Source organism: Herpailurus yagouaroundi, unplaced genomic scaffold (genome assembly GCF_014898765.1).
Source record: "Herpailurus yagouaroundi ecotype Mexico unplaced genomic scaffold, PumYag 180, whole genome shotgun sequence".
NCBI classification, from domain to species: domain Eukaryota; kingdom Metazoa; phylum Chordata; class Mammalia; order Carnivora; family Felidae; genus Herpailurus; species Herpailurus yagouaroundi.
Window position 1 is genome coordinate 876,335 of NW_024412411.1, and position 27,773 is coordinate 904,107.

Genomic DNA, 27,773 nt, shown 5'->3' on the forward strand with positions numbered 1-27,773 from the left:
AGAAGATTGTACAATTTGTACAGAATTATACAGAACTGCACATACTAACATAACTTATATGCTAACTGCATATACTATGCTAGGTAGTTTGGTTTGCCAAAAAATATATAAATCATTTATTAAAAATTTTACTATAAAATAAGTTAGGAGTATATATTGCAGGTTAAAAGTGTATTGACGTACAAGTAAACTAGAGCCAAAAGACTATCAGCTTAAGCTTTTATCTGGTCTCAGAGTCTTCCCAGACACCATTTACTTTGCTGCAATGTTCTCATCTCCCCACCTACCTATATCTCATTTCTAGCTACACTTCTTATTAGTCAAGTAAAAGCCTAATTTCTCAGAAAATTCTGTCCAATTCTCTTCTCCACATTATTCACTGGACTGCGTTTGTCTCCTATGCAATATATGCACATATGCAATATGCAACAGTCTATCACTCAACTAGACTGTAAACCCCAAGCGTGCCAAAATATACTCAGTTTCTAATGGTGTTTGTGGAGTAATAGCTGCTTAATGATTCTTTTGAATATGTAAGTGAATTTGAATGGAGAAAAAGAATACATATAAATGATTGCAAAAGTTTGTGAAAAGGCTTCTAGTTGAGCTTGGATAGCTGACCTGGAGATGTGAGAGGTGCAAAACAGCTAACTGATTGAACTAAGGTTCCTCACCTAGTGAAGGTTTCCTACTTTTTCACCCTATGGGATCTCCTGGGCCCTTTTCCCAGACTTTATGCCCTTCACACATCAGTGAAATACTCTGGCTCCATAAAGAATTTTTGTAGGAAAAAAATTACAATACTAAGATTTTTTAATATATTTCTGCTTGAGTATACCTTCATACAAAGTGAAGCTGAAAGGGGATGTCTGTCTCTCTTCTTAACCACTCCCCATCCTCTCAAAAGTATGAGGTTCAATAGCACAATATCTTAGTATATACTGTCTGCACTGGGTTATAATGGTTAAGAACATAAACTGTAGAGTCAGGAAACAAACCTTATTCAAATTCTAAACCTGTCTCTTACACTTACCAGCTATCTAACTTGGGAGGATTTTACCTTTTATGTGTTAACAAATAGTTTGTTTATTCTTTAGTGACCCCTATGTGCCAAGCACTCTGCTAGTTGATCATAATATAAAGGTACCAAAACCAAACTTGATTTTTTTATGGAAGGAATACACATCAATTAAATATCTCTGACTTCTTCAGTCACCAGTTGCAGAAATGTCCCTTCTTTTAAAGGCTCTTGTAATTATCTCAACCCATATGAATATAAACTCCCTGTCTTAAGGTCAACTGTGCCATATAACACAACACAATCACAGGAGTGGTATTTTACTACATTTGAAGATTTGCGGGACTAGACTACATATATACCAAAATAAATGTAAATTTACAATGAATTAAGAGCTATCCATTTAGGCTCTTCTTCCCCCAGTAGACTATAAATTCAATGAAGGAAGAGCCTAACACTTTTTTTCTACACTGCATTCTGAATGCAAGGTTTGCACTCATTTTAATAGTACTTAATGTTAATAGCACTAAAAATGTATTCAGTTACTATATTAGTTTTCCACTGCTGCATTAAAAAATTACAAAAAAAATTTGTATCTTGAAATAACACCCATTTATTACTTCACATTCTGGAGGATGGGCTTGGCTAGATTCTCTAACTGGGGGTCTCATAAGGCCAAAATCAAAGTGTCAACCAACTGGGTTCTTACCTGGAAGCCCTGGAGAAGAATCTGTTTCCAAGTTCATTTGAGCTGTTGGCAGAAGCCAGTTCCTTAAGGTTGTGCAACTGCTGTCTATTGGTCTTCCTCAGTTCCTTAAGACTCCACACTCCTTCTCACATGACCCTCTTCATCACCAAACTAGAAACAATGCATCACATTCTTCTCATGCTTTGAATATCTCTAACTTCTGTCACATGCTAGCTGCAGAAATGTCTCTTCTTCTAAGGGCTCATGTGGGCTCAAGCACACCTATCTTAAAGTCAGCTGTGCCATATAACAACATAATCATAGAATTGATATTTCACATATACAAAGGTTTTGGGAACTAGAACAGGATATTTTTGTAGTGTTTTAGAATTCTGCTCACCATGGTGACTAAATAAATAGATTAATTAATAGATGAAAGTACACAATAAACATATTTCACCTGTTCAAAGAATCAGGAATGGCTTTTCTCAAAAAGTGATAATTATGGTGATGTCCAAATTCTGAATACAAGTTAACTAGGAAAAAGGAGAGTGTTTAGGGGAAGGTATATTAGGCAAAGAAAACACTGTCTCCAAAGAACTTGTGGAAAGGGAAGCATGGCACAGTAAAGGAATGGAATGAAAAGTAGTGTTACCAGGAAGTCAAAGAGCAAAGAACCTATGGCTTAAGATAAATGTGAAAAACATAAATGAGAACCAATCAGAAATATGGGAAATAATTAGTGTGTTAATCAGGGGTGAGGATCATTTTGACATGACCACATTTATTTTAAAAACATCATTTTTTTTTTATATTTTGTTGTAGAGAACATATTAAATTATCAGTTAGAAGGCTAGCAAAATAGTCAAGATGAGATTTAGTGGAAACTTGGACTAGGGGTGTGGAGATAAAGAGAAGGAGATGGGTTCAAACTTATTATATAAGTAGAAATTATATAACTTGACTTTGGATCAAATATGAAGACTAAGAGAAGAAAAAGGAAAGGCCAAGGATGACTGATAGTTTGGGACACTTCAGGGTAAATGGTGGTATGATTAACTGAAATATGAAACATGAATAAAGAAACTTATTTGGGCAAAGAATATCATGAGTTCAATTATGGACACTCTGAGCCTGAACTCCCCTGAAAGCATCCAAATGAATAGAATACACAGGCCATTAGACTTATAGCCCAGGAACTCTCGACTAGCCAAATGGTCTACACTAGAGATAAAATTTAAGTCATGATATACAGATGGCAATAAAAGCCATCAACCCAAGTGTCACTGCATAACAATTAAAGGGCTAATTTCAGGCCCTCATATACCATGTTCTCTCATAAGCCCAAGTAGAATGTATGTGGCAAAGGAAACTGTGAAGTACTGAGAGAGATAAGAGGAAAACCACGGGTGTGATGCCATGGATGGCAAAGGAAGTAAATGTATCAAGAAAGAGGTAGTAGTCAACTGTGTTGAATGTTGTTGAGAAGTCAAGGAAGGTAAGGGCTTAAAACCTCAGACACACAGAGCTCCTTGATGATGATAGTGAATGCCTTTGGTAGTCTGATGGAAGACAAAGTTATATTGCAGTAATGAAAGAGTTAGATGAAAGATGCACACATGGAGATAAGTTATAGATAACTTCTGTAAGAGATTGGCTAAGAAAGGAAAGAGATGAAAGAGGAATATAGGATCTAGGCAGGTTTATACTTGTTGTTTTTAATATGGAAGAGACTTGAACATAATGAATGCTGGAAATGATTGAGATGATAAGTTTGAATATCCAAGAGGGAGAAGGAACAATAATGTAAATTTCCTAAGGTGAGAGGACATTGACCAAAAGAAAATTAATAAAAGCCTATATAAGACCCAGTTTGGTGTCATCTTGATTCATAAAGACTTTGTGATAATTATGCTAATGTAAGGAAATACCTCCTCTTTTAAGAAATTCATACCTCCAATGTTTTTTCTGGAAGGATAATCAGCAGTCTTATCGGAGCCCCTCACTTTCCAGGTTTTGTTTCCTTTAGTTTCTAAGCTATTTATTCAACCAATATTTATTTAGTGTTGTATTTGCAAGGTTAGACTACTTTAAAAACAAAAATATGTTCAGTGATGACACAGTCAGTTTTCATTTATACAAATGGTGCAAATATGGGTTGGTGGAGGGTTGCAGGTAAAAGGGTTTGGCTCTACATAGTTTTTTTTTTTTTAGGAACTCGCTGCTGGTGGTTTACCATATGCAACACGTGGATTCCCAAGTCACATGCAGTGTCAACATTGAAGACTACATAGGAGAGTTTTTAAGCCAGGTCTAGAAGCTGCACACATCACTTCCATTCACATTGAAAGTAATGGCTAGAATTTAATCATACCCAACTTACAGGAGGCTGGGAAATGCCTAGCTGTGCGTCCTGGATGCAGATGAATTAGTGTGGTGAATAGTAGTCAATGTCTGTCATAAGCATCTACTATGCCCCAGGCACATCTACTATGTCCCAGGATGCAATGATGAAGAGGTTCAATGAAATAGTGCCCTCATACACTTACATACAATTCAGCAGCAAATACAGGTATTAAATAAGCATTTCTCAGACATAATGAGTATTACAAGAGAAGAAGAAAGTGTCTTGTGGGAATACCTATCAGGGAACCCAAGGATTCAAAAGGGAAATGAATCACATGTTTCAGAGGTCACATGTTTCAGAGGTTCTTATTTTAATTTCTTGGTTAAGACTGTTTTCACATCATACTGAAGACAAAATCTGTTAACCCTTGGAAATAGTCCCCTCAGAAGCAGAACTGCCTGATTCCTATGCTTCTACAACCCAACTGTCTTCTTGTTTCATACCACACAATACCCCAAATAAAGTACAGTCCTGAAGGATCCCTCACCAGCTACTAGTCACCCTCAAATGGCCAATGTTATCTCTGTCTGTCATCCCACACTTCCCATCTTAGCCAGGGGCTCCCAAACCTTGCTATCTATCAGAATCACTTATGGACCCTTTTTAAATTTCTATCTTGCTGAGCCCTATGCCAGACTTCCTGAATCAGAATCTACAATAACTATAGGTCAAAGCAAAAATGAAAAGGAAAATTACAAGTTATTTTCAACTGAATGAAAATTAAACATATGGAATTTGTGAGATGCAGGCTGAAACAGTACTTAGAGGGAAATGCATAGCACTACAGTACCTGTATAAGAAAAAAAGATCCCAGTAACCTCAGCTTCCACCTTAAGAATCTAGAAAAATAATGGGGCGCCTGGGTGGCGCAGTCGGTTAAGCGTCCGACTTCAGCCAGGTCACGATCTCGCGGTCCGTGAGTTCGAGCCCCGCGTCAGGCTCTGGGCTGATGGCTCAGAGCCTGGAGCCTGTTTCCGATTCTGTGTCTCCCTCTCTCTCTGCCCCTTCCCCGTTCATGCTCTGTCTCTCTCTGTCCCAAAAATAAATAAACGTTGAAAAAAAAAAAAGAATCTAGAAAAATAAGAGGAAGTTAAATCCAATGTAAGCAGAAGAAAGAAAATAACAGAGAAAATCAACAAAACAGAAAGAAAAGAAAACAATAAAGAAAATCAATGAAACCAAAATATATTTCATTGAGAGAAGTATTAAGATTGGTAAGCCTCTAGCCAAACTGAACAGGAAAGAAAAAAGAGAGAAAACACAAACTGTCAATACCAAGAATGAGAATGGTGATCTCACTACAGATGCTGCAGATATTAAAAGGATTGTAAGAAAATATACCAATAAATTTCACACCTTAGATAAGATGAAAAACTTCTTGGAAGACCTAAGACGTTCTAAGTTAGATAAAGAAAGGGTGATACATCTTTCACTCCTTCTTAAAGTCCTCCTTCCCATCAGCCACCTTTTCTAAGGATACTTTTTCTGGGTGATTTTTACTAGAAGCAATTTTTACCTTCCAAATGTCACACTCGCTATCTTTGAAAGTGTGGCTTCTCTCTACTGATGTATCTATATTTTAATAAGGAACAATAACTCACAAAAACAGCTTAAAAACAAAGGTAGGGAATACATTTCCTGTCAATCGTGGTCGTGAAAAAGATGAAAGGGAAGAATAAGAGGAGAAGGAGGAGGAAATGGATTTGGAAGTAAGTCAGGGATCTGGACATGTCTGGGAAGAAGACCGTGGAAGAAGAGCAGCTGATTCTCCATCCCCTTGTTCTTTAACTTTCTTAGAATTAAAAGCCCTGTATCCTGTTGGCTCCCTTAGTTGTAGAAAAGGCAGACTACAATCTGATTCTGCATCATCTTCATTCCCTTTGGATCCAGTCTAACATAAAGAAAGCTATGAGATGTCCGGGAATGAACAAGAAGTTTTGAGAATACAATAGTGCCCCCCTACCCGTGGCTTCACTTTCCGTGGTTTCAGTTACCCACAATCAACTGTAGTCTGGAAGCAGATGAATCTCCTTCTAACATATCATCAGAAAGTCAGTAGTTGCCTAACACTACATCACAATGCTTACATCAGTCACCTCACTTCATCTCTTCATGTAGCATTTTATCATCTCACATCATCATAAGAAGAAAGGTGAGTATACAGTACAATAAAATATTTTGAAAAAGAGACACTACATTCATATAACTTTTATTACAGTATAATTGTTCTATTTTATTATTAATTATGTTGTTAATTTCATACTGTGCCTAACTTATAAATCAAACAATATCATAGGTATGTATATATAGAAAAAAGCATCGTACAGTACATATAGTATATATCATCTGCAGTTTCAGGCATCCACTGAGGGTCCTAGAATGTATCTCCTGTGGATAGGAAGTGGGACTACTGTACCTTAAGAGATAAACAACAAACATCAACTCTTAAATCCTAAACCAATGGTATAATACGGCACTTTCCCAAATTCAGGTCTGTCTATCTTAAAGACAGACTCTCCACATGTATGCTCATTGCATCCAAAGGAGTCTTATTTCAATTTAATTAAAGTAATAATATAGTATATTTTATTAACTTGAGCGTATATGACTCAGAAGCTCACTCAAACTTTTCGGAACTGTAAATGGTCCAGTTCTAAAGTATGAACCAAGAGGTCTAGGGACACTAAAGAGAAAATGCCTCTTTTGGCCTGACAAATGATAAAAGAGTTTCATTTTATCAAGTGTTGCTAAAAAGAAAAAATGGCAAAAGGCAATTCAAAGGAAACAGAGTGAAATAGAGGATTTAAAAGTGCATGAAATCATTGAGAGATAGCAAGTATTATAAAGTAGCTGAAAAACACACTACGTGGAAAAATTAGAGATTTTACACAGAAAAAATAAGATGGGAACATATATAAAAGTAAAAAAGAATGGCCTACTGTCATTCTAAGAAGTAACTCTGTATGGGAGGCAATAAAAGATCCTCAATGGATTTTAAGTAGGGGAACAAGATAATCGGAATTGTGTTTGGAAAAATTCCTGCAAACTACATGGGATTTAGGACTCATGCACAAGATGTTTAAGGCAAGGAGACAAATGTGAAAGTATGGCAATCCTCTAAGCAAGAGGTAAGTATCTGGACCAGAACACTGGTAAGCAGAATGGAGAACACAAGCCACATTTATGAAACATTTCTAAATAAACCTAAAAAAAATGACTGACTTATAGACCGAGATTTAGTATTATTCAGACTCCTCCAGGACCGAACAAAGGTCCAAGTGGCTGAGGCAGTAGGGTCAGAGGCAGCAATGCCTAAACAAAGGAAATGGAGAAGGTAAAAGGATACCTATGTGAAAGGCACATGATGAAGGTCTTTGCCAGAACATACCCTAACTTCCAGCCAAATCTCCTAAAAGAGGCAGCCTATCCCTCTCATTCTAGTCCTTAACTCCAGGCCCTTCCAGGTGACCCAGTGAGTAGTCATTAAATAAATGACCAGAAATCTGACCTAGAAGTTAAAAGAGTCCTGCTATAGCTTTGTCTCTATCTGGCATTTAATAATTTAGTATTTATTAAAACATTAGATAAAGGAAGGTGGTGGTGGTGGTGGTGTGTGTTTATACTCACAAAATGGTTAAGTCACTTAAGATTAAAGCCATGAAACTTATCATGAGCATACTATCACGGACTTGGAATCCCTTCTAAAATCTAGGATAATGGCTGTATCTTTAAATTAAAAAAAATTTAAATGTGTCCGATTTATCTGTTGATTATCCCTGTATCTAACGGGCTTTCAAATACAAAACTGGTAACACACATTCATCATATGTCCACACAGAAGCATGCATACAAACACCTATTAAATATCTGGAGAAATAAACACAAAAATGCTAACAATGTTTGTCTTTCAATGTGACAACTTTATTGGAGTTTATTATACTTTTCTTTTGTATTTGGGGAATGTCAAAAGTTTATTATACTGCTTTCCTAATAAGAAAGAAAATCTGTCTGTTTCTCTCTCTTTAATTCTCTTTCTCTCAATCCCAATGTCAGGGCTTTACTGGGTAAGGGGCCACTCCTCTGCCCAAAATGACCAAAGCCTGCACTGACTCTAGTTCATGCTCCTAGTTCTGCTGGCCACCACTCGCCTGAGCATATCAGATCCCATACTGCTCACAATTCTCATCTTCCGGATTCCAGTCCAAGAAATCACATGTGCTCTCTCTATACCCTCTCTAACAAGCAGTCTGCTAGCTATAGCCAGAAAATTCTGGCGGGTTCTGTGCCAAGCTTTCTACTATACTACCTGCTTCTGTTTAGGTCTAACAAGCGTTCCATGGGTAATGGTCTCATTTCTTCCCTGTCTATTCCTGCTGCACTCCTGTAGCGCCCACACCTTCTCCTTCCCATTCTGCTTCCATCTAGAAGTGTTGTGCCTAAGTACACCTCTAGGACTATATTCATGCTAAATACTAGTCTTTATGGCCTCTCCTACAGCCTTGTTCTCCAAACACTGATGTTGTGGGCTTCACCCACAGGGCCATTCAGAGCCTAGGGGATAGGCCATATCCACTGATATGCTCTATTTAGTTTCTTTGGAGCCATGCTTGCCTTAACCTTGCTTCCCAGCTAGCCACATGGGCCACTGGCCTTGCTCAGCCTCATGATGCTTCCTGTTCTAGACCCCTGGTCTGTGAGAGACCTGTCATTTCTGTCATGAGCTTCTAGGTCTTCTCAGCTGCATTTCTCCAAAAAGTGTCTCTCCAGGTATCCTTTGAGTGACCCCACTGCTAATCATACTATTTTCCAAACTAGCCACTGTTTGGGAATGTCCCAAACACATTCTGCTGTTACTACCCAGGTATGGTGGCAAATGGACCAGGAACTATTGGAATTAAAGCCATCAGCAACATTAACAGGAAATTCCTATATGCAATACTAAATGAGTGAGGAAGGAAATTAAATACCTCCCCTAAAAAAAAATGCAAGACTTTTGAAATGTCTAACTCACTACCTCACAGGTTTCTCTAACAGTCCCTCCCCACAATATGGATATCAAAAGACAATTTTTGTGACTTCATATAATTCACTGATCCCCATTAAGCATCAATTCTCCCATTGGTATAATGATGATTCTAATCATATTCCTACCCAGATAAAACACTGATAAGATAGTGAAGGGAAAGTATCCATGATCTGTAAAAATGCTCAGAACAGAGTGTGTCATCTTTCATTAAGGTAGGTAACTGTAGTATTTTCAAGGTTCTACTCTAATCCTCCTCTTGAGAGCTGGTTCCTAGAATAAAAGAAATTATTTATTCTCTGTGGAGATCATTTTGAAGAAAGAAATCCCGGTACATCTGTTTTCCTGGGATCCAATACAGTTGGGGATTCTGAAGAAAAAATCATAGTTTCAAGCAAGATTACCTGATTATATTGTGCTTTTGTGTTTATTTTACTCTTGCCATGCTTAACTTTTGATCAATGTCCCTTAGATGTACAACTCTCATCTCAGAAATGCTGTGGACTATCAATGCAAGCAGAGATTTGGACTAAATAGTTAAATGGGAAGAAATAGCTCTCCAGCCACAACCATCTCATGGTTTTAGTAATTATATAAAGAGAATTATAAAGTGAAAATAATATTTAAAAACAGGGATTGGGAGTGTATGGTTCTGCTGCCCCTATCCATACAGAGATTCTCCAACCAATTTCCTGTTTGAAGGTATCCGTTGTGTTTCTATTAGGGAAGGTTTTTTTTTTTTTTTTCCTAATAATGTCTTCCAAAGTGTTGATATTAAAATCTGAATTGAAAAACTTTGAGAGGAAAAGAAATTTTCACTGACACCTAGGGATCTGAAGTATGGGTGGTCACATGGAAAAGACGAAGGATACGCTGCCGGATCTCCTTTGTCTTCACTCCATAAACAATAGGGTTGAGCACAGGAGGAACAAGCAAGTAGGTGTTGGCCATAATGATGGGCAGGAGGGAGTCATGCCGCTTCCCAAAGCGGTGCACCATAGATAACCCAATGAAAGGTACATAGAATATGAAAACAGCACACACATGAGAGACACAAGTGCCAAATGCCTTTGCCTGGGCTTCACGTGTCAAGCCCAACACAGTCTTGAGGATAAGCAGATATGACAAGGAGATGAGAAGTGAGTCCAGGCCAATGGCAGAGATGATGACAATGAGGCCATAGATGATATTGACACGGATGTCAGCACAAGCCAGCTTCATGACATCTTGATGTAGGCAGTAGGAATGGGAAAGAATGTTGGAGCGGCAGAAAGGCAGCCGTTTGATGAAGATAGGCAGGGGTGCCATAAGTGAAGTACCCCGTACCACAGCAGCCACGCCAATCTTGGTAACACGAGGCAATGTTAGCACAGTGGCATGGCGTAGTGGGTGACAAATGGCCACATAACGGTCAAAGGCCATGGCCAGCAGTACAGTGGACTCCATGCCAGATAAGGAGTGGATGGCAAACATCTGTAGAAGACAAGCATCAAACTGGATGGTAGTGGAATTGAACCAGAAGATGGCCATCATTCTGGGCATAGATGAAGTAGAGACAAGTATGTCAAGGCCAGAAAGCATGCAAAGAAAAATATACATGGGTTCATGTAGTCTGTGCTCAGTCCGCACAATGCAGATGACTGTCAGGTTACCTAGCACAGCAATAAGGTAGAGGGAGCATAACGGGAAGGCCAACCAGAACTGAGCTTTTTCCAAGCCTGGAAGGCCTATTAGAATGAAATATGTGGCACTAGATTCACTGCCATTGGTGTCCACCATAGTGAAGAAGAGGAGCCTCAACCAGTGCCAAGCAGGTACAGGCTGGAATACATAAATAAGCCATTGTCAGATACTCCAGGATCCCAAAACCATGCTTCCTTCCCTCCACCCTGATGTCCTATTCTCTTATCTAACTCTAATTCCATTGCCTATCCAAACTCTGATTCTATTCTAAACTCAATCTAACCACCATTTGTAACTCAAGGCCCAGTCCTAATTACTAATCCCACCTCTATATTCAATCCTGAAAACAAGTAAAATACTAAAACAAAAATTCTAAGCATATTTTACATCATTTAGTGCACAAAAAATAGGCTATTGACTGAGTATACAGACTTAGATGATATTTTTATGTTGTCCCATAATTTCCTCTACCCTGTCCTACCCTTATGCTCCCCTATGTTCAGTACCAACTGTAATTCTATCATTAGGCTATCTTTAAAACTAATTCTAATCCAAATATAGCAATACTAGCACAAATCAACATGGTAACCTAATCTTAGCACTAATCCTAATGATGTCTCTCATTCTAACCTTTACTCAGACTTTAACATTAATCTAACGCTTAATTCTGGAAGCTATTTCAAACTTGATCTAAAACTTAATAATACCTATTTTATTATGATAATCCCTAATCCAGTTTTAAAAACTGACAAACTAACTTCATTCTAAACTCTGACTCTATACTTTACTCCTGTCCAATGTCCATCCAGAGTCTTACATTGTCCAGACTATCCAGTTTGTATCATAAAAGGAACAATAGCTGTAGTGGGTGCCACTGGTATATCACTCAGATCCCCTCCACCAAACCAATGCACCTATATTTGCAGTGGGTGTGGAGTACTAAAGGTTCACAGTTCTCCCTTTCTCCAGAAAATTATCCTTGATCAAATGAGAGGCACTTCACCCAGAAGTTATGCTATACCCGCCCACCTCAACCTCAGGACACATCTAGAGGTCAATGACTGCCTGACATAAAGGTGCAAAGAGCTAGTCACCTTGCCTCCAGGTGGGACCTAAGCTGTGATGCAATGAGTACTTCAGAGCTTTCTGAGCAACCAGACTTTGCTGAGACCACAGCCTTGCTTAGCTTTCTCTCCCTTGTCTATCCTGCCCGTCTCACCTCTCTTCTCAGGACAGTAGTTTGTCAATACATCACTTAAACAAGAATCACCATCTCAAGCTCTGTGTCTAGGGGACCCACCAAGCTTAAAAGAGAGGGACTGACACAGAAGACTAAACCTGAAAGATGATGATGGCATTAGAAGCACTGCAGAAATAATCAATCCTATAACAGGGGGTTGCTATCCCCAAATTTGGCTACAAAAGTGATGGCTATAACTAGAGATTGTTGAGATGGGAAATGTCAGACGAGTTTTCTCAGATCTTATCTCTCTGTTGAAACAATTAGAGAGTTAACTAACTTCCTTTATCCGTTCCTTTTTTCCATCCACAAATATTCATGTGCTTCTATGACTTACTAGATTATATAAATTTACACTTGTTATATATATGAAAATATGCTTGGCTATAATCTGGAAACTAGCTATCTCCTCTTCCCATAATGGAAATAGTGCCACTTATTGCTAGGATATATTTAAGATAATTTTATCTTGGGAGGAAAAAAGTAAAGGTTAGATTCCTAAGATCTTGAAACTGGAATGGGGGTTACCAGAGAGCAGGTGAGTGTGAGCCATTTGTAACTCAAAGCCCAGACTAATCACTAATCTCACCTCTAAAATCAGTCCTGAAAAGAAGTGAAATACTAAGATAAGTCACCAGACAGCAGTTGACTGTAAAGAAGAGTGCATGGCCAGCATCAGGAAGGACTTACATCATTCACTGGGTTCAGAATGTGTCAATAATCTTTGTTTCACCATCGAGCTATCCCACAAGGGTTCCCTCACACCAGACAGAGAGCAAAACACTGAGAGCATGGGTTTTTGAAAGTTTAATTCCAACTGCTGGGGGGAAAGGGTATAAGGAGCCATATTTAGCCTAGAAAATCAGGCAAAGAAGCCAAAGTCATCAGTGTCTGAAATCCTCTGTACTGACCTCTCTAACCTATGACACTATGAGCAGTTCTCTCCTTCTTAAAACTCTCCCTCCTCCTCCTACTGCTCCTCATCTTTCTCTGATCATCTGTTCTTGGTCTCCTTTCTGGACCTGCAGACTCCTCTGCTTGACCCTTATGCATACTTTTAGATAATAATGCTCTCAGAATTTTATCCTTAGTTCCCCTCTTGTTCTATACCCTCTACCCTGGCCATCCCATCCCCTTCAATAAATCTATTTGTCACGTAAAACTATTGATTCCCAAATCTGTTTAGCAAGCTTGAATTGTCTTTTGTGATCCAGACTCATAATTCTAAAGTCTTACTGAAAGGAATCACCTGACTCTCAGGCATATTCAACTCTCCCTGTCCAAAAATCAAAAGCTTTGAACTCAGTCCTGGATTCAAATCCTGGTGGATAACTTCATTAGCTATGCCATCTGGGCAAATCATTTAACCTTTATAAGCCTCAGTCTCCCCATCTTTAAAATGAGGATAATAGTGACTGCCTAATAGAGGTCAATGTGAGTATTAAATGAAACAATGAGTATAAAGCATTTAACACAATGCCTGACACAAAGTAAAGGTGCAAATAATTACATCTATCATTGTTAACCGTTTTCTTACAGTGTTTCCTTCTTTTCTGTGGGGTGGCCTGAACAGCCACACAAGCTCAGAGGCTCTATTCTGACTGCCATGTGTCCAGTGCCACCTTCTTCATCTGCACAATCCCAACAATTTTCCCACCAAATGAAATCAGCTATCTATTGCTTAAAAAATACCTCTCAAAGTTCCAAATTAATTCTAGAAAAAAGACTCAACTGTTAGATTGTGGCAAAAAGTCTATCTTCCAGCATTTGCCCTAGGTTTTTGTCTCATCACTGCTGACCATGGCCCCTGTGCTCCAGCCACATTAGAATGCATGTTGTTTCATGAAGGTGGCACTGATTCCCATGCTTCTGTGTCTTTTTCTCTTGTTTACTTCTCATTCCTTTGTCAAGATCTTCCCAGATCCCCTTCCTTGACTTCCCACTGAGAAAATCTTATTCATCTTTCACATCCTGGTTTACTGTCTCCCTCCTATGCTGTTTGCTAACTTCTACCCCTGGGTAGAATTAAATGCTTCCTGCCCTGTGTTCCCAAAGAACTTTATTTAGGTCTCTTTTCATGCATTTACAGTCTTGAACTATAATTATTTCTATATTTATTTTGCCTGAATTATGGATTCCTGAATGGCAGAGACCATACCATATTTATTAATTAGTATGCAGTTAACATTTATTGAAAATGAAAGTGAGTTTTATCAAAAGAAGAATCCCTCAATAGACATCTAATGAGGATAGTACAGGCAAGGAGGTAGGAAGGACTGCCCATTGTACGAACTATAGATTTTGGAGAAGAATGAAAGAATATTTGGAAGGTCAGTGCAGGGTAGTCCTAATTTTAGAACAAGAATCTTTACAGTCAAACAGAAAAGGCCTTTATTACCCAGGGAAGCAGAGGGCATGAAAGGATACATGGAGAACAAAGCAGGTGCAGCCTTGGCTCTACATAAATGCAAAGTAGACATGCAGCACAGTTTATGCCCAAGAGACAGAGTGACCTAGGATGCCCCCTCTGGAGACATCAGCAAGAAAGCTCTGCTACTCCAGGAGGCCAGATATCTATGGCATCCAAAAATTTCACATGAACAGACATGGTAGAACAGGATCACCATGTTCCACCTTAGGAAACATTAGGAAATAATCACTGGATTGGCATATTCCAACCTATTACCTCTAAGGGTCAAATCTGGGGCTAGAAATGCAAGTCTCAACTCAAAATAAGCGGAGGACAGTAACAACCTTACAGTGCTGCTGCAAAATTATGAGATAAGGCATGTCAAAGGGTGCTGTAAAACCTATATCACAATATGTGAAGCACTTTTAAATTTTTTCCATTAAAATGGGAAACAAGGTTCCTGAAAACATACATTTCCCAAAAACTTTTCATTTTACCCATTTGTTACCTAAATCACCACTCCACCTCAGGCACATACTCATACACACATACACAGTAGCTAGCAGCCCATCTCTCTCAACGGCAAAGGATAAGCACTGATGTGGAGACATCAGACAAGGAGAAGACTCAGCTGTCTGGGAGAGAGATGCCTCAGCAGTATAAAGTGGGCAGCTACTGCTGGGCAAAATATCAGTCTGGGCCACAGAAACTTCAGCAAGAGAAAAAGGAAGGGATGGTAGGGAGACCAGCCAGAAGGCCCAAGCACTGAAGCATCCCAATCTCCCACAGTCCTGCCAGGAGGCAGGCAGAGGGAACAGATGTCATCTGGTCTGAGTGGCTGTTGGTAATTAGAACCATTTGCATGTACTCGGAGAACATTTGGAACTCTGGGGGAAATAGGAATTAAATCACTCTAGTTTGAAAGTAAAACATACTCAAGAAAAAATAAACAAAGAAAGTATTTTTTCTTTCCTTTCCCTAACCCCAGGGAATAGGCTTGGGACTTTCTTTGAAAAAGAAAAAGTCACACTATCACAGCAAGTCGCAGGCGTGCCTTGGAGAACTGTGAAGGACATCTTGGCCCTTTCTTGAGGATGGAGGGAGCAGAAGCCACAACTACACAGAGGAGAAATATACTTTGAAGGCTCCAATTCTCCTCATTCCTTCCCCCTGGCCTCCAGGACTCTGTCCTCCAGTGCCAGCTCAGCCCCCATGACCAGCCCACCCTCACACTCTTCCCAGACCTCTCTGAACATCCTCCTTCTCAGAAACACATGGAAAAGCAGTCAGGGAGGTAGACCAGGGGCCATGAGCTCTATTTCTTCTGATCCAAGAGAACAACAATGAGGTCACCCCCAAAACTGATTTTATTGCTTTTTATGATAAAAATAGAAATCACTGAGCTCCTACCAAATGCTGGATGCTGTAAAAATATTATCTCTAACCTAAGAAAATTCTACATGATAGGAATTCTATGTATCTTTATGTATATCTGAGAAAACTGAAGTCCCACAGGATTAAAAAGTGCTCCCAGGGTTTAATAGCTGACTGGTAAAGCAGAACTGGACTAATAGCTGGAACAATACCGAGGTCTGTACATTTTCCCCTATTCTAGGCTGCCCTTAATTGTTGTTGCACCTTCTGAAAGCAATAAAATCTACCTGAGAGGCAGGGTAGAAGGGCTTGGTAAGTAGGATACCTTACCCAGGTAGACCCTTGGAAGGGAACTTAAAAGGGCAGTAAAGAGGACCCTCCCGGACTAAGACTTGGGCATTCTCCTTTTAGCCCCAACTCCTCTGGCTGTGACTTTGGGCAGTCCCCACAATGGAGATTTAAAAACTTTATCCTCTACCCTTCTTATATGATGAGAGCCTCTCATTAACCTGTATTATTAATCCTATTTGACTGATAAGGATGCTGAGAGTTTATTAGAGACTTATGGGTTAAGTGTCTGACTTCAGCTCAGGTCATGGTCTTGTGATTCATGAGTTTGAACCCCACATCGGGCTCTCTGCTGTCAGCATTAAGCCCGCTTTGAATCTTCTGTTCCCCTCTCTCTCTGCCCCTCGCCCACTGTGCGCGCTCACGTGCTCCCTCTCTCAAAAATAAATATTTAGGAAAAAAAAAAAAAAAAAGGAATGGACCAATGGTTTATAAGGTCCATTTTAATGCTATCTCCAAGAGATCCACACTTTGAGGACCCGTGAGTCTAGAGGCCCTCTCCAGGACTCAGGAAACCTGACCAGCTCTCCCCACTTAGGTGCAGCAGGGAAGGGGAACAAACAGGGAATGGGAGAAGGGTTTCATGGTCATTACCATTGTCGGGGATAAACACATACAATGCTCCGTGCTTAGAGCAGCGGTGTTGGGGCCTCAGGTGCCCTTGCCAGCCTCTGTGGGAACATCCGGAAGATAATGTCCTTAGAGGGAGCCCAGAACACCTGGGGGCCTCTGGATCCTACTCTCAGGCCCAGAGAGAAAAGGCAAACTTCAGGGGCAATGCTGTGGTGGGCAAGAACTGCGGGAGCTCATCACTCAGTTCAGGAGGGGGGTTCCTTCCTTAATCCTCCAGGTGTGTTAGCCCCAGAATCACTTCTACCTCAGGTCATCCTTATCTTCTGTCCCCCTACCTCTTTTGGATTTGATAAAGCAGATGAACCTTTGTAGTGTCCAACATTCATTTTAGAAGGGTCAAAATGAGAATAGACTTTGCACTTTCTCATTTTTCTAATTCAAAAAAAGTAGAGTGAGGCTCCCAGCTCTGTTCTATTCACTAGAGGCAGCATGGGCCTCCAAAATCACCCCCAAACAGAGCTCCAGGGATTCAGGGCCCTGCTCCTCCCCTTCCCTAGTAGGATCAGAGTCTCTAAAAGTCCCACAGAGCTGCAAAGCTTGACCTGGTAATCAGTGCCCAGCAGAACTACTTTGTTGCCTACACACAGGGAAACATGGTGCAGTGAAAAAGCCTGATCTGGGACTTTGATTGGTACACGCATGTTTTTTCAGTAATTACTGACTGACTGACCGACTGACTACCAGGTACCAGAATCTGCACTAAACACTGGAGATAATGAGACACAGAGTAAACAAGGCACACAGTAAACAATGCAGGGGTGGGGAGAAATGGAGACAAATTATGCAGCTATCACAAGTTGTGATAAATGCTAGGATAGGGGTAAGTACAAGAGCCTGGGAGCAAAGCAGACAGTAGCTTACCAAATTTTCAGGTTCAGAGAGCTTCCCTGAGGAGGTAACCTGTGAGCCAAGACTTGAGGGGCCAGTCATGGTTAACCAGGCAGGGTTCGGAATATGGGGACAGCAGCATTCAGAGATAAAACAGCAGATAAAAGAGAAAAGATGGCTGTGTTCAGGGAGCTCATACACTAGGAGGGCAATAACAAATAAGCAAGAACATATCAGATAAAGATAAGTACACTAAAGATAAAATAGAGTGATAAGATAGAAAAGGACAGGGGAGAGGCACCCATATTTGAGATGCAGGTCACTGGCAGCCTCTCTGAGGTGATGATGTATGAGCTGAGAGCTGTATGATAGGAACATGCCAGACATTCTGACATCTAGGGAAAGAGCAGATGAGGCAACAAAAGGAAAAGGTCTTCTATTCTGGTGGTTCACAGATCAAAAAGAAAGTCAACATGGCCAGAGTACTGAGAGCTCAGGAGAATTTTGGAAAGTGAGGTCAGAGAGGAGGGCAGGGGCCAGATCACGGAGGGGCTTGCAGGACATGGCAAAGGGCTTTGATTTAATTGAGGGGGCCGGAGGAACTAAAGCAACAAATTGGACCTAATTTGTCGTTAAAAGTGCATACTGACAAATTCGAAGACCCAGAGAGAAGGAGTACATACCTTGTTAGGAAAGCTGCACGTGGTTCAGTGGGGCCAGGGAACAGAGTGCAAGGCAGGGGAAGTCACAGTGTAGACAGTAATCCACTTTTTAAATGGAATAAAGACTGGACCCTGCCCCTAGGCACACACAGAGTCAAGACCAGAGCCCTAGGAGGATCTTGAAGTCCCAATATCAGCCACACTCTGTATCAGCCATATTCTGACTTCTGGTGCAGAGTACAGAATGAGCTCCTACCCCCAACGCAAACTGAACTTCAACCACACTAACAAACTAGGACTGGTCCTGTGAATACATGGACAGACCCCAGCTGAACTCTAACCCAGTCCCAACCCAGTCTGTTCTTCATTCACCTTCATTTAGGACAGCTCCTGCCAGGATCTAAATGGGGACCCCAGTAAACTGACCACTTTTTATAGTACCTGAAAATTACCCACAGGCAGCAGCTAACACTGTCCATGCTTCCCTTCACCTCACATAGAAACTGCTAACACTGTCCTTTGAGTCAGGAGCCTCCTTTATTCTTCCTGGCTCCACCCCCATACTTCATTTCATCACAGCCTGGTTTCTCCTTCACTTGGAAAATCTAATGGGAAATCCCCAGCTACAAGAAACCCACACACCTGCACATATCCCCTGGTCTCCTACACTCACCTCAACGCACTGAGGAACGTGTGTCTCTTCCTCTAGTCCTCTTCCTGATGAGGCTGCCACTCTCTGTCTCCACCCCCTCCTTTGGGCCTCCCTGGTTGGGTATTTATTCTCTGTCTTACCTCCTCCCTCCTTCTGCTTCTCCCTTCTGGTGGAGGGAGTGCTTCCCAGAGGGTCTTTGAGCAGGTACCTCTCAGTAGCCAACTGTAGATCTGGTGTCCTTCTTGGTTTCTGTGTCCTGGGAAAGTGTACCTCAGGGTATGGGGAAGGAGGGGCAGTGGGTATTCAGGATCTCTAGAGTCCTCCCCAGATGGGCCCTGTGCCAGCTGGGCTATTGGCCAGTTCCCAGTGTAAAGTCAGACAGGGGGATGAGTAAGAAAAGGCTAGAAGAAACTCATTTGTGTGGCCATGACCTTTGAGAGGGGTTTTTCTCTTTCTTCCCAGGCTCATCAAACTCAGTCAGAGGAAAAGCAGAATAAGCTTTCAGTGAGGTCCCATGATTAAGTATGAGCTCCTTTTCTTCCTGAAGCTTTCTCTGGACTATGCCTTCTTCCCATTGGTGGCCCCTGCTTGGGTCCTTGCTAAGTCTGGATCCCAATGGACCCATCTACCTTTCCCCAAAGCTACATTTTCTTGGTCTCCCAGGCTCTGCACCCTGTGTCTAGCTAACTCATAACATGGTTCCCTGGGGACCATACTATCTTGCACTCCCTGGCTTTGGGTTTCTGAATCTCTGGCTGAGGAAGGAAGATGTGATTTCCTTAAACCTCCCCTATCTCCAACACCAGCCATATAATACCAATGCCATCTGGTTTCTCTCTTAAGGGCAAAAAATAGTGAGAGAACATTTATAAAACTAGAGAACAATTTTAATGTGAAACTAAATACCTTGAATATTTAAATAAGTTTTTTAAAAGTCACGGGAACAAAAGGTATGACACAGGGAATATAGCCAATGATGTAATAGTGGTGCCTGGTGACAGACAATAGCTACATTTGTGGTAAGAACAGCACAACATAGAGATGCTGAATCACCGTGTTGTATACCTGAAACTAATTAAACATTGTGTGTCAACTATACTCAAATAAAAAAAAATTTTTTTTAAGTCTATAAATAAAGCAAAGTGAAATTTAGCTGGTTTCTCCTTGTTTTCTACTTATCAGCTTTACATCAATATGTGTTAAATTTACAACACAGAGCATGCTAACTCAAACTATGCAAAAATAAACTATGTTAAATCAGGCCATTCCATCTTGAACCACATCAAAACTAGTGATGACAAGAGCTCCAGGTGCCCTGTGGAATCTGTAGCCTGACACTCACTGCCATCCCCCTTGAACTATCTTTGCTGTTTTCCTCAACGTCCCAAACTTTGACTATGTGAAGACTTAAAATATATATACATCCCTACTCTGGCCAAAATGGAGTATCAAGAAGCAACATCCACCTGAAGGAACCAAGAAATGGATGCTATACGTACACATGGTTTACAAGACAGTAAGCATCAGGCAATGAAGGAGAGTAAGCCCTGAGACATGGGAAACAAGTAAGGTGAAACCCTGGGGTTCCCCCAGCTTACTGCCCTAAAAAAGCTTCATTGCAGCACAGGGGAGGAGAACCTAGGCAGAGTCCAGAGGATACCCTAAGTTAAGGAAATGGAGGCAAAGAGTTCAGGAAGATCAAGCCAGCTAGATTGGAAGAGAAAGTATCAAAGATGAAAGAGCTACACAGAGAGAGAAGTCTAGAGATGTAGAGGGTCTTCCTTCAACTGAGGTACTGATCAACACATGCAGGTGAGCAAGCTACCTAAAGATGGGGAAAGAGCTCCCTGAAAATATTAAAGGTAACACTATCCAGTACTTACACAGAGTCAAGGACAGTGACTGTTTCCACCAGCCAGACTGAAAAACTTCAAGATTCACAGGGCACTGCATACAGAATGCAAAAGGACCTTTTCTCAGTAGTGGAGAATAATGAACCTTAGACTGAGCACTGCTCTAGTCCCACCTAACAAATCTTTAGAGCAAGGCCCAAATGATCAAACTATGTACAAGTAACTTGACTGATTGCCTGAACAAAGCATAAGAATACCTACAGGGCTACAAAAGTATGTAGCACCAAAGAAAAATTTGCAATGTCTCGCAGGTGATCAAATTACCAGACATGCAAAGAAGAAAAATGACCCAAAATGAAGAGAATAATTAAACTGATCCAGAACTGAAACAGATATTAGAACTACACAATGAAGACATTAAGATGATAATTAGAACTGCATTAAATGGATTACAAATTTAAGTAGAAACATGAAAGATATTTTTTTACAATTGAAATCACACTTCTAGGGATAAAAACTGCAATGTATGAGATGTGAAACTCACTGGATGAGGGTATACTGTGGAAGAAATGATTAGTAAACTTGAAGACATAGCATTAGAAACTATTCAAAATGAAACACAGATAAAAAAAATAATATTTAAAAAACAAATACAGGGGCACCTGGGTGGCTCAGTCAGTTAAGCATCAGATTTCAGCTCAGGTCATAAGATTATGATCTCATTGTTCATGGGTTTGAGCCCCGCGATGGGCTCTGTGCTGACAGCTCAGAGCCTGGAACCTGCTTCAGATTGTGTGTCTCCCTCTCTCTCTGCCCCTCCCTCACTCATGCTCTATTTGTCTGTTTCTCAAAAATAAATAAATGTTAAAAAAAACTTTAAAATAAGTAAATAAAAAACAAACACAGACTCAGCAAGCAGTGGGACAACTTCAAGTGGCCTAATTATATGTAATTGGAGTCCTTGGTGTGAGGAGGGGGAGGGATTACAAAAAAATAGCAGCCAAAAGTTTTCCAAATTTGATACAACTATAAATTCACAGATGCAAGAAGCTCAAGATAAAGATGCTTTAAGTATAAAAAAGCTGAAATAATTCATTATCAGCAGACCACATCACAAGTTATATGATAAATTCTTCGGAGTGCCTGGGTGGCTCAGTCAGTTAAGGATCCGGCTCTGGCTCAGTTCACAATCTCACAGTTCAGAAGTTCGAGCCCCTCATTAGGCTCTGTGCTGACAGCTCAGAGCCTGGAGCCTGCTTCAGATTCTGTGTCTCCCTCTCTCTCTGCCCCTCCCCTGCTTGCACTCTGCCTCTCTCTCTCTCTCAAAAATTAATAAACATTAAAAAAAGAAAAACAAAGAAAAAGAAACTCTTCAAGCAGAGAAAACTAATACCAAATAGAAATAATGGGCATCTACAGGGAGAAATGCAGACTGGTGAAAATTGTAACATGGGTAAATACACAAAGTTGTTTTCTTACTATTCAAACCTCTTTGAAGATAATTGACTGTTAACAAAACTAAATAATTTTCTGTTGGATTTATAAAATAAATAAAAGTAAAATGTACAAAAACAGCACAAAGTTTGGGAGGAGAGGAATGGGAATACAGTATTGTAAAATTCTTCTTCTATACATTGAATGGTTAAATGAAAGTAGGCTGTGATAAGATATATTATAAATGCTAAAGCAGCCATTAAAATAACAAAACAGTGACAGCTAATAAACAATAAAAGGAGATAAAACAGAACCACTGAAAGTATTCAGTTAATCAAAAAGAAAGAAAAGCAAAAGGGGGGAAAACAGATGGTACAAAGAGAAAATGGGATACCATAAGTAAAATACAGATGTCATCAAATCAGATAAAAATGTAAGATCTGACAATATGCCGTCGACAAGGCACTCCAAACAAAAGGACACAAATAGATGAAAAGTAATGAATGGGGAAAAATATATATCATGATTACACTAATTACAAGAAAGCTAAAATGGCTTTATTAACATCAGACAATGTACATTTCAGAGTAACGTATATTACCACAAATAAAGAAGGCCAATTCATAATGATAAAAGATTAATTCATTAAGAAGAAATTTAAAAATGCTAAATATTTAGGTACCTGTTAAGAAAATTTCAAAATATTTGAAGCAAAAGTGATATAATTACATGAATAAATAGACAAATATAAAATTATAGCTAAATATTTCAATATCTCTCTCAAGAACTGATAGAACATACTTAATAGTAAAAAACTAGATATTTTCCCCCCAAGATCACAGGATAGGTATCACTTGTAGTCACAATGTCCTGTCATTTCTTATCAATACAATAACAAACAAACAGATTAATTAAATGTATGCAAATTGAAATGAAAGAGGTAAAACTGTCTTTACTCACAAACAACATGATCATCTATGTAGAAAAATCTAATGAAATATACAAAAAAAAACTTGTAGAAATGATTGAGTTTAGCAAAGTGCAAGATTCAGGGTTAATATAAAGAAATCAGTTACAGTTCTCTATACTAACATAATGGATGACCATAAATTTTAACTAAAAAATACCATTTATAATAGCATCAAAATATAAAATACAGATAAATTTGGTGAAAGACATGATAAATCTGTACAATGAAAACAACAAAACATTTCTGAAAGAAACCAAAGACCCTAAAAATGAAGATACATACTTTGTTCATGAGTTAGAAGACACCAATTAACAATGTTAATTCTCTCTAAATTGACCTATATCAATGCAGTACAATTCAAATCAAAATTCTAAAAGACTATTTTATATAAATGTTTAAACTGCTGCTAAAATTCCCATGAAAGACCACCTTTGAAAATAAGGAACAAAGGGAAAGGATTGACAATACTGATTGCAAGATTTCTTATAAAGCTGCAGTAGTCAAAACAATGTGGTATTGACATAAAAATAGAAAAATAGGCCAATGAATCAGAGTCCAGAATTAGACCCCACACATATATAGATAAATGATTTTCTACAAAGATACAAAAGCAGAGTTGACCATGGATAGTCCAGTAGCATTAAAATAACTAGATGTCCATATGGAAATAAATCAACTTTGATCCATACCTTACACTATATACAAAAGCTAACACAAAATAGATCACAGAGCTAAACATAAAACCTAAAACTATAATGCTTCTAGGGGGAAAAAGAATAATGTTTTTTGTGTATGTGTGACTGTGGTGATGAGTTTTTAGATATAACATCAAAAGTGTGTGCTATGAGGGGCACCTGGGTGGCTCAGTAGGTTAAGCATCCAACTTTGGCTCAGGTCCTGATCTCTCAGTTCATGGGTTGGAGCCCCACATCAGGCTCTGTGCTGACTGCTCAGAGCCTGGAGCCTGCTTTGGATTCTGTGTCTCCCTCTCTCTCTCTCTGCCTTTCCTTGTTCATGCTCTGTTTCTCTCTCTCTCTCTCCCAAAAATAAATAAGCATTAAAAACTTTTTTTAAAAAAGTGTGTGCTATGAAACAACTTGATAAACTGGACTTCACCAGTTAGAATGTTTGATGTTTTATAAAGATGCTTAAGAGAAGTAAAAGACAAGTCACAGACTGGGGGAAATGTAAAGTATATACCTGATAAAGGACTTACATGCAACATATATTTTAAAAAATTCAAACTCAACAATAACAAAACAAACAACCCAATGGAAAAGTGGCAATGATTTACAGATGGCAAATAAACACATGAAGAGATGCCAACATCACTATTTATTAGGGTAATACAAATTGAGTCACAATGAGATACTACTACAAATCTACTAAAATGGCTAAAATAAAAAATACAGACTACACCAAATGTAGGCTAAGATGCCAAAAAAGTATCACTCCCATACACTATTAGTGGAAATGTAAAATGGTACAACCATTCTGGAAGAGAGTTTGGCAGTTAAAAAGTTAAATATATACCTCCAGTATGATCTAGCCATTTCATTCCTAAATATTTACACAGGAGGGAAAAAAAACCACATGCCCATACAAAGACTTATATGTTCATAGCAGCTGTATTTGTTTCCAATTCTGGAAACATCCTAAATGTCCAACAGGTGAATGGATAAACAAACTATGGCATAATTATATAATAGAATGTTACCTAGCAGTTAAAAGAATTAAGTTACTTATACATGCTGCAACATGGATGAATCTCAAAATAATTGTGCTGAGTAAAATAAGCCAGGCAAGAAAAGGAGTACATATTGTATGATTCTATTTATATAAAACTCTAGAAAATGCAAACTAATGTAGCATAAAGCATTTCAGTGGTTGCCTGGGAACTGGAGCAGGGAGTGACCAGGAGAGATGGGAATGAAGGATTTTAAAAGGGGTATAAGGAAACTTTTGGGGGTGATGAGTATGTTCACTCTCTTGACTGTGGTGTGGTTTTATGGGTGTGTACATGTCAAAACTTATCAAACTGTACACTTTTTAAATTTTGTAAGTTTATTTATTTTGAGAGAGAGAGAGAGAGAGAGAGAGAGCAGGGGAAGGGCAGAGAGAGAGGGAGAGAGAGAATCCCAAGCAGGCTCTGTGCTCACAAACTGTGAGATCATGACCTAAGCTGAAACCAAGAGCCAAAACGAAGTCGGACACTTAACTGACCTTAACCAACTAAGCCACCCAGATGCCCCTCAAACCGTATACTTTAAATGTGTGCCATTTATTGTATATCAATTACACATCGCTAAACTATTAAACATTAAACTAAATACAGCTGAGGGCTGGAGGCAGAAAACACCTAAGTTCCTGTACCACAGGTCTTACATGGTTGAAATGTCCAAGGTCAGATGCTATGGCAGCCATGGAGGTGTGACGTTCAAATCTCCTTCACAAAAGCCTGCTGCTGGGGGCACAGCTGATTAACAGTGCCAGCTGCTGCCTCTCTGGCTCTACCACCATGTCAGCAGAAAGGTCACACTTGTCCAGGCTACCCCCAACAAATGACTTAGTACTGACTCATTCCTGCCAATGTCAGAGTCTTCCAAGGAGCACCCTTTGCTTGGGGATGCTTCTTCGGCCTGAACAAAACTTCCTCAGAACCACACTTCTGAATCAACACATTTCCTGGAAACAGGAATCCAAGATCTAGTTAGATATCTAGAAGCTGACAGCCCGATGGGTTGGATGCTCCAATCACGGAGACATTCAACAAGATCCTAATCCTCCCAGATTTGGCAGGGATTGAAGGCCCTAAGGAGGTTATTCTGCTCACCTGCCACCCTGTGAGAACATATGGAGGACCCGTGAACGGATCTCCTTGGTTTTGGCTCCATAGACAACAGGGTTGACCACAGGTGGTAGTAGCAAATAGATATTAGCCATAATCACATGGAGCAGGGAGGTAGGGCCCCCCAGCCTGTGCACCACTGAGAGCCCAATGAGGGGCACATAGAAGACCAGGACAGCACAGAGATGGGAGATGCAGGTATTGAAAGCCTTGAGTGCTGCCCCCTGAGAAGCCAGCTCCAACACAGTCTTCAGGATAAGAATGTAGGAGAAGCCAATGAAGAGGGAGTCCACACCCATGACTGAGAGGATAATGAAGAGTCCATATACTACATTGACCCTGGTGTCAGAACAGGACAACTTCATAATATCTTGGTGCAGACAGAAGGAGTGTGTGACCATATGTGTTTGGCAGTATGACAACCGCTTCAGGATGAAGGGCAGAGGGAAGAAGAAAACAAATCCCCTGGTCAGGGCAGCTAGTCCAATCTTGGCCACAGTAGGCCCTGTGAGCATAGAAGCATGCCGCAGTGGATGACAGATGGCCACAAAGCGGTCAAAAGCCATAGCCAGCAGGACAGCTGACTCCATGGCTGACAGAGCATGGATAAGGAACATCTGGGCCAGACAAACATTGAATCCTATCTCCTGGATGCCTGTCAGGAAGAGGCTGGCCATCTTGGGCATGGTGACAGAAGACAGGACTAGGTCAATAGTGGAAAGCATGGCCAGGAAGAGGTACATGGGCTCATGCAGATTCCTTTCCACACGGATGATGAGGACAATGGCCAGGTTTCCCAGGGTGGCCATGGCATACATAAAGCACAGGGGGAAAGCCAGCCAAAAGTGTATGTCAGGCCCCAGGCCAGGGATTCCCACCAGCAGGAAGTATGCTGGATGGACCAGAGTTCCATTTGGAGTGGCCATGACAGGAACCAAGAGCTGAGGCTTCTGCATGCCAGGTCCAAGGTCTACATCAGGGAAAAGAAGAAACAGCATTAAGTCATAACTCAGAGGAGAGAAAGGACTTACAAGGAAGGGCACTGGAGTCATGATGGTAGCAAACAGAAGATTAAATACTTGCAATTCTGAACTCCAGCCTCTCTGTGCTCTGATTCTCTTTATACTCACTTCCCTGGAGATCCCATTAGTGTCAGTGTGTGACGGCCCACTCAGAAAACATGCAACAGCTCTTCTTTGCCAGAGCCGAAGCTGTGGACTGGGACACTGCTCTTAACTACTTCTCCAACACAGCAGACCTGCCCAGAAGGTTCCACACTGACCCTAGCTCTTCTAGTGCACCTGAGGTTACGGTTGGTTTGGGTCCAGAGTGTGAGGCTTAGCCTGCAGTTGCCTTTAAGACCCACCCTAGTCTGATTTATGGCAGAAAGCAGGGGTTCAGTCTGGTACTGGCTTCAAGAGACAGACTTGTGTTTAGGCCTGAGGAGCATTTCTCAAACTTCCCTGATAGACTCATCTGAATCAGTTATTGAGAAGACGATCCCCCACGTCTCACTCCAGGCCCAGAGAATCAGAATTTCCAGGGCAGGAAGTCGAGGAATCTGATTAAGGACAGTATCCCTTCTCCCCTGGTGATTTTTGTTTTAATCAAAGAAATTTGTGGAAAGCAGTTCTGGTGTTCTGGGAGGTAGGGAGATGGGGCTAAAGAAAGATTATCATTTTCAGCCCCCAACAAAGAATAG

General features: G+C 40.2%; 2 protein-coding genes across 2 annotated transcripts; both read right to left on the reverse strand.

The window, feature by feature from the left end:
• Window positions 1-9,880: 9,880 nt before the first annotated feature.
• On the reverse strand, window positions 9,881-10,915 carry OR51E1 (olfactory receptor family 51 subfamily E member 1). The gene has a single exon (XM_040489134.1). It carries the CDS (start codon window positions 10,913-10,915, stop codon window positions 9,962-9,964), a length of 954 nt encoding a protein of 317 aa, XP_040345068.1. The 3' UTR covers window positions 9,881-9,961.
• A 14,565-nt stretch (window positions 10,916-25,480) lies between these two features.
• On the reverse strand, window positions 25,481-27,572 carry OR51D1 (olfactory receptor family 51 subfamily D member 1). Its single transcript, XM_040489130.1, has one exon. It carries the CDS (start codon window positions 27,121-27,123, stop codon window positions 26,053-26,055), a length of 1,071 nt encoding a protein of 356 aa, XP_040345064.1. The 5' UTR covers window positions 27,124-27,572; the 3' UTR covers window positions 25,481-26,052.
• Window positions 27,573-27,773: the final 201 nt, after the last annotated feature.

What these genes read in the sequence shown, in the direction of transcription:
- OR51E1 (XM_040489134.1), bottom strand. Translation starts at nt 10,915, where the DNA reads ATGGTGGACACCAATGGCAGTGAATCTAGTGCCACATATTTCATTCTA.
- OR51D1 (XM_040489130.1), bottom strand. Translation starts at nt 27,123, where the DNA reads ATGACTCCAGTGCCCTTCCTTGTAAGTCCTTTCTCTCCTCTGAGTTAT.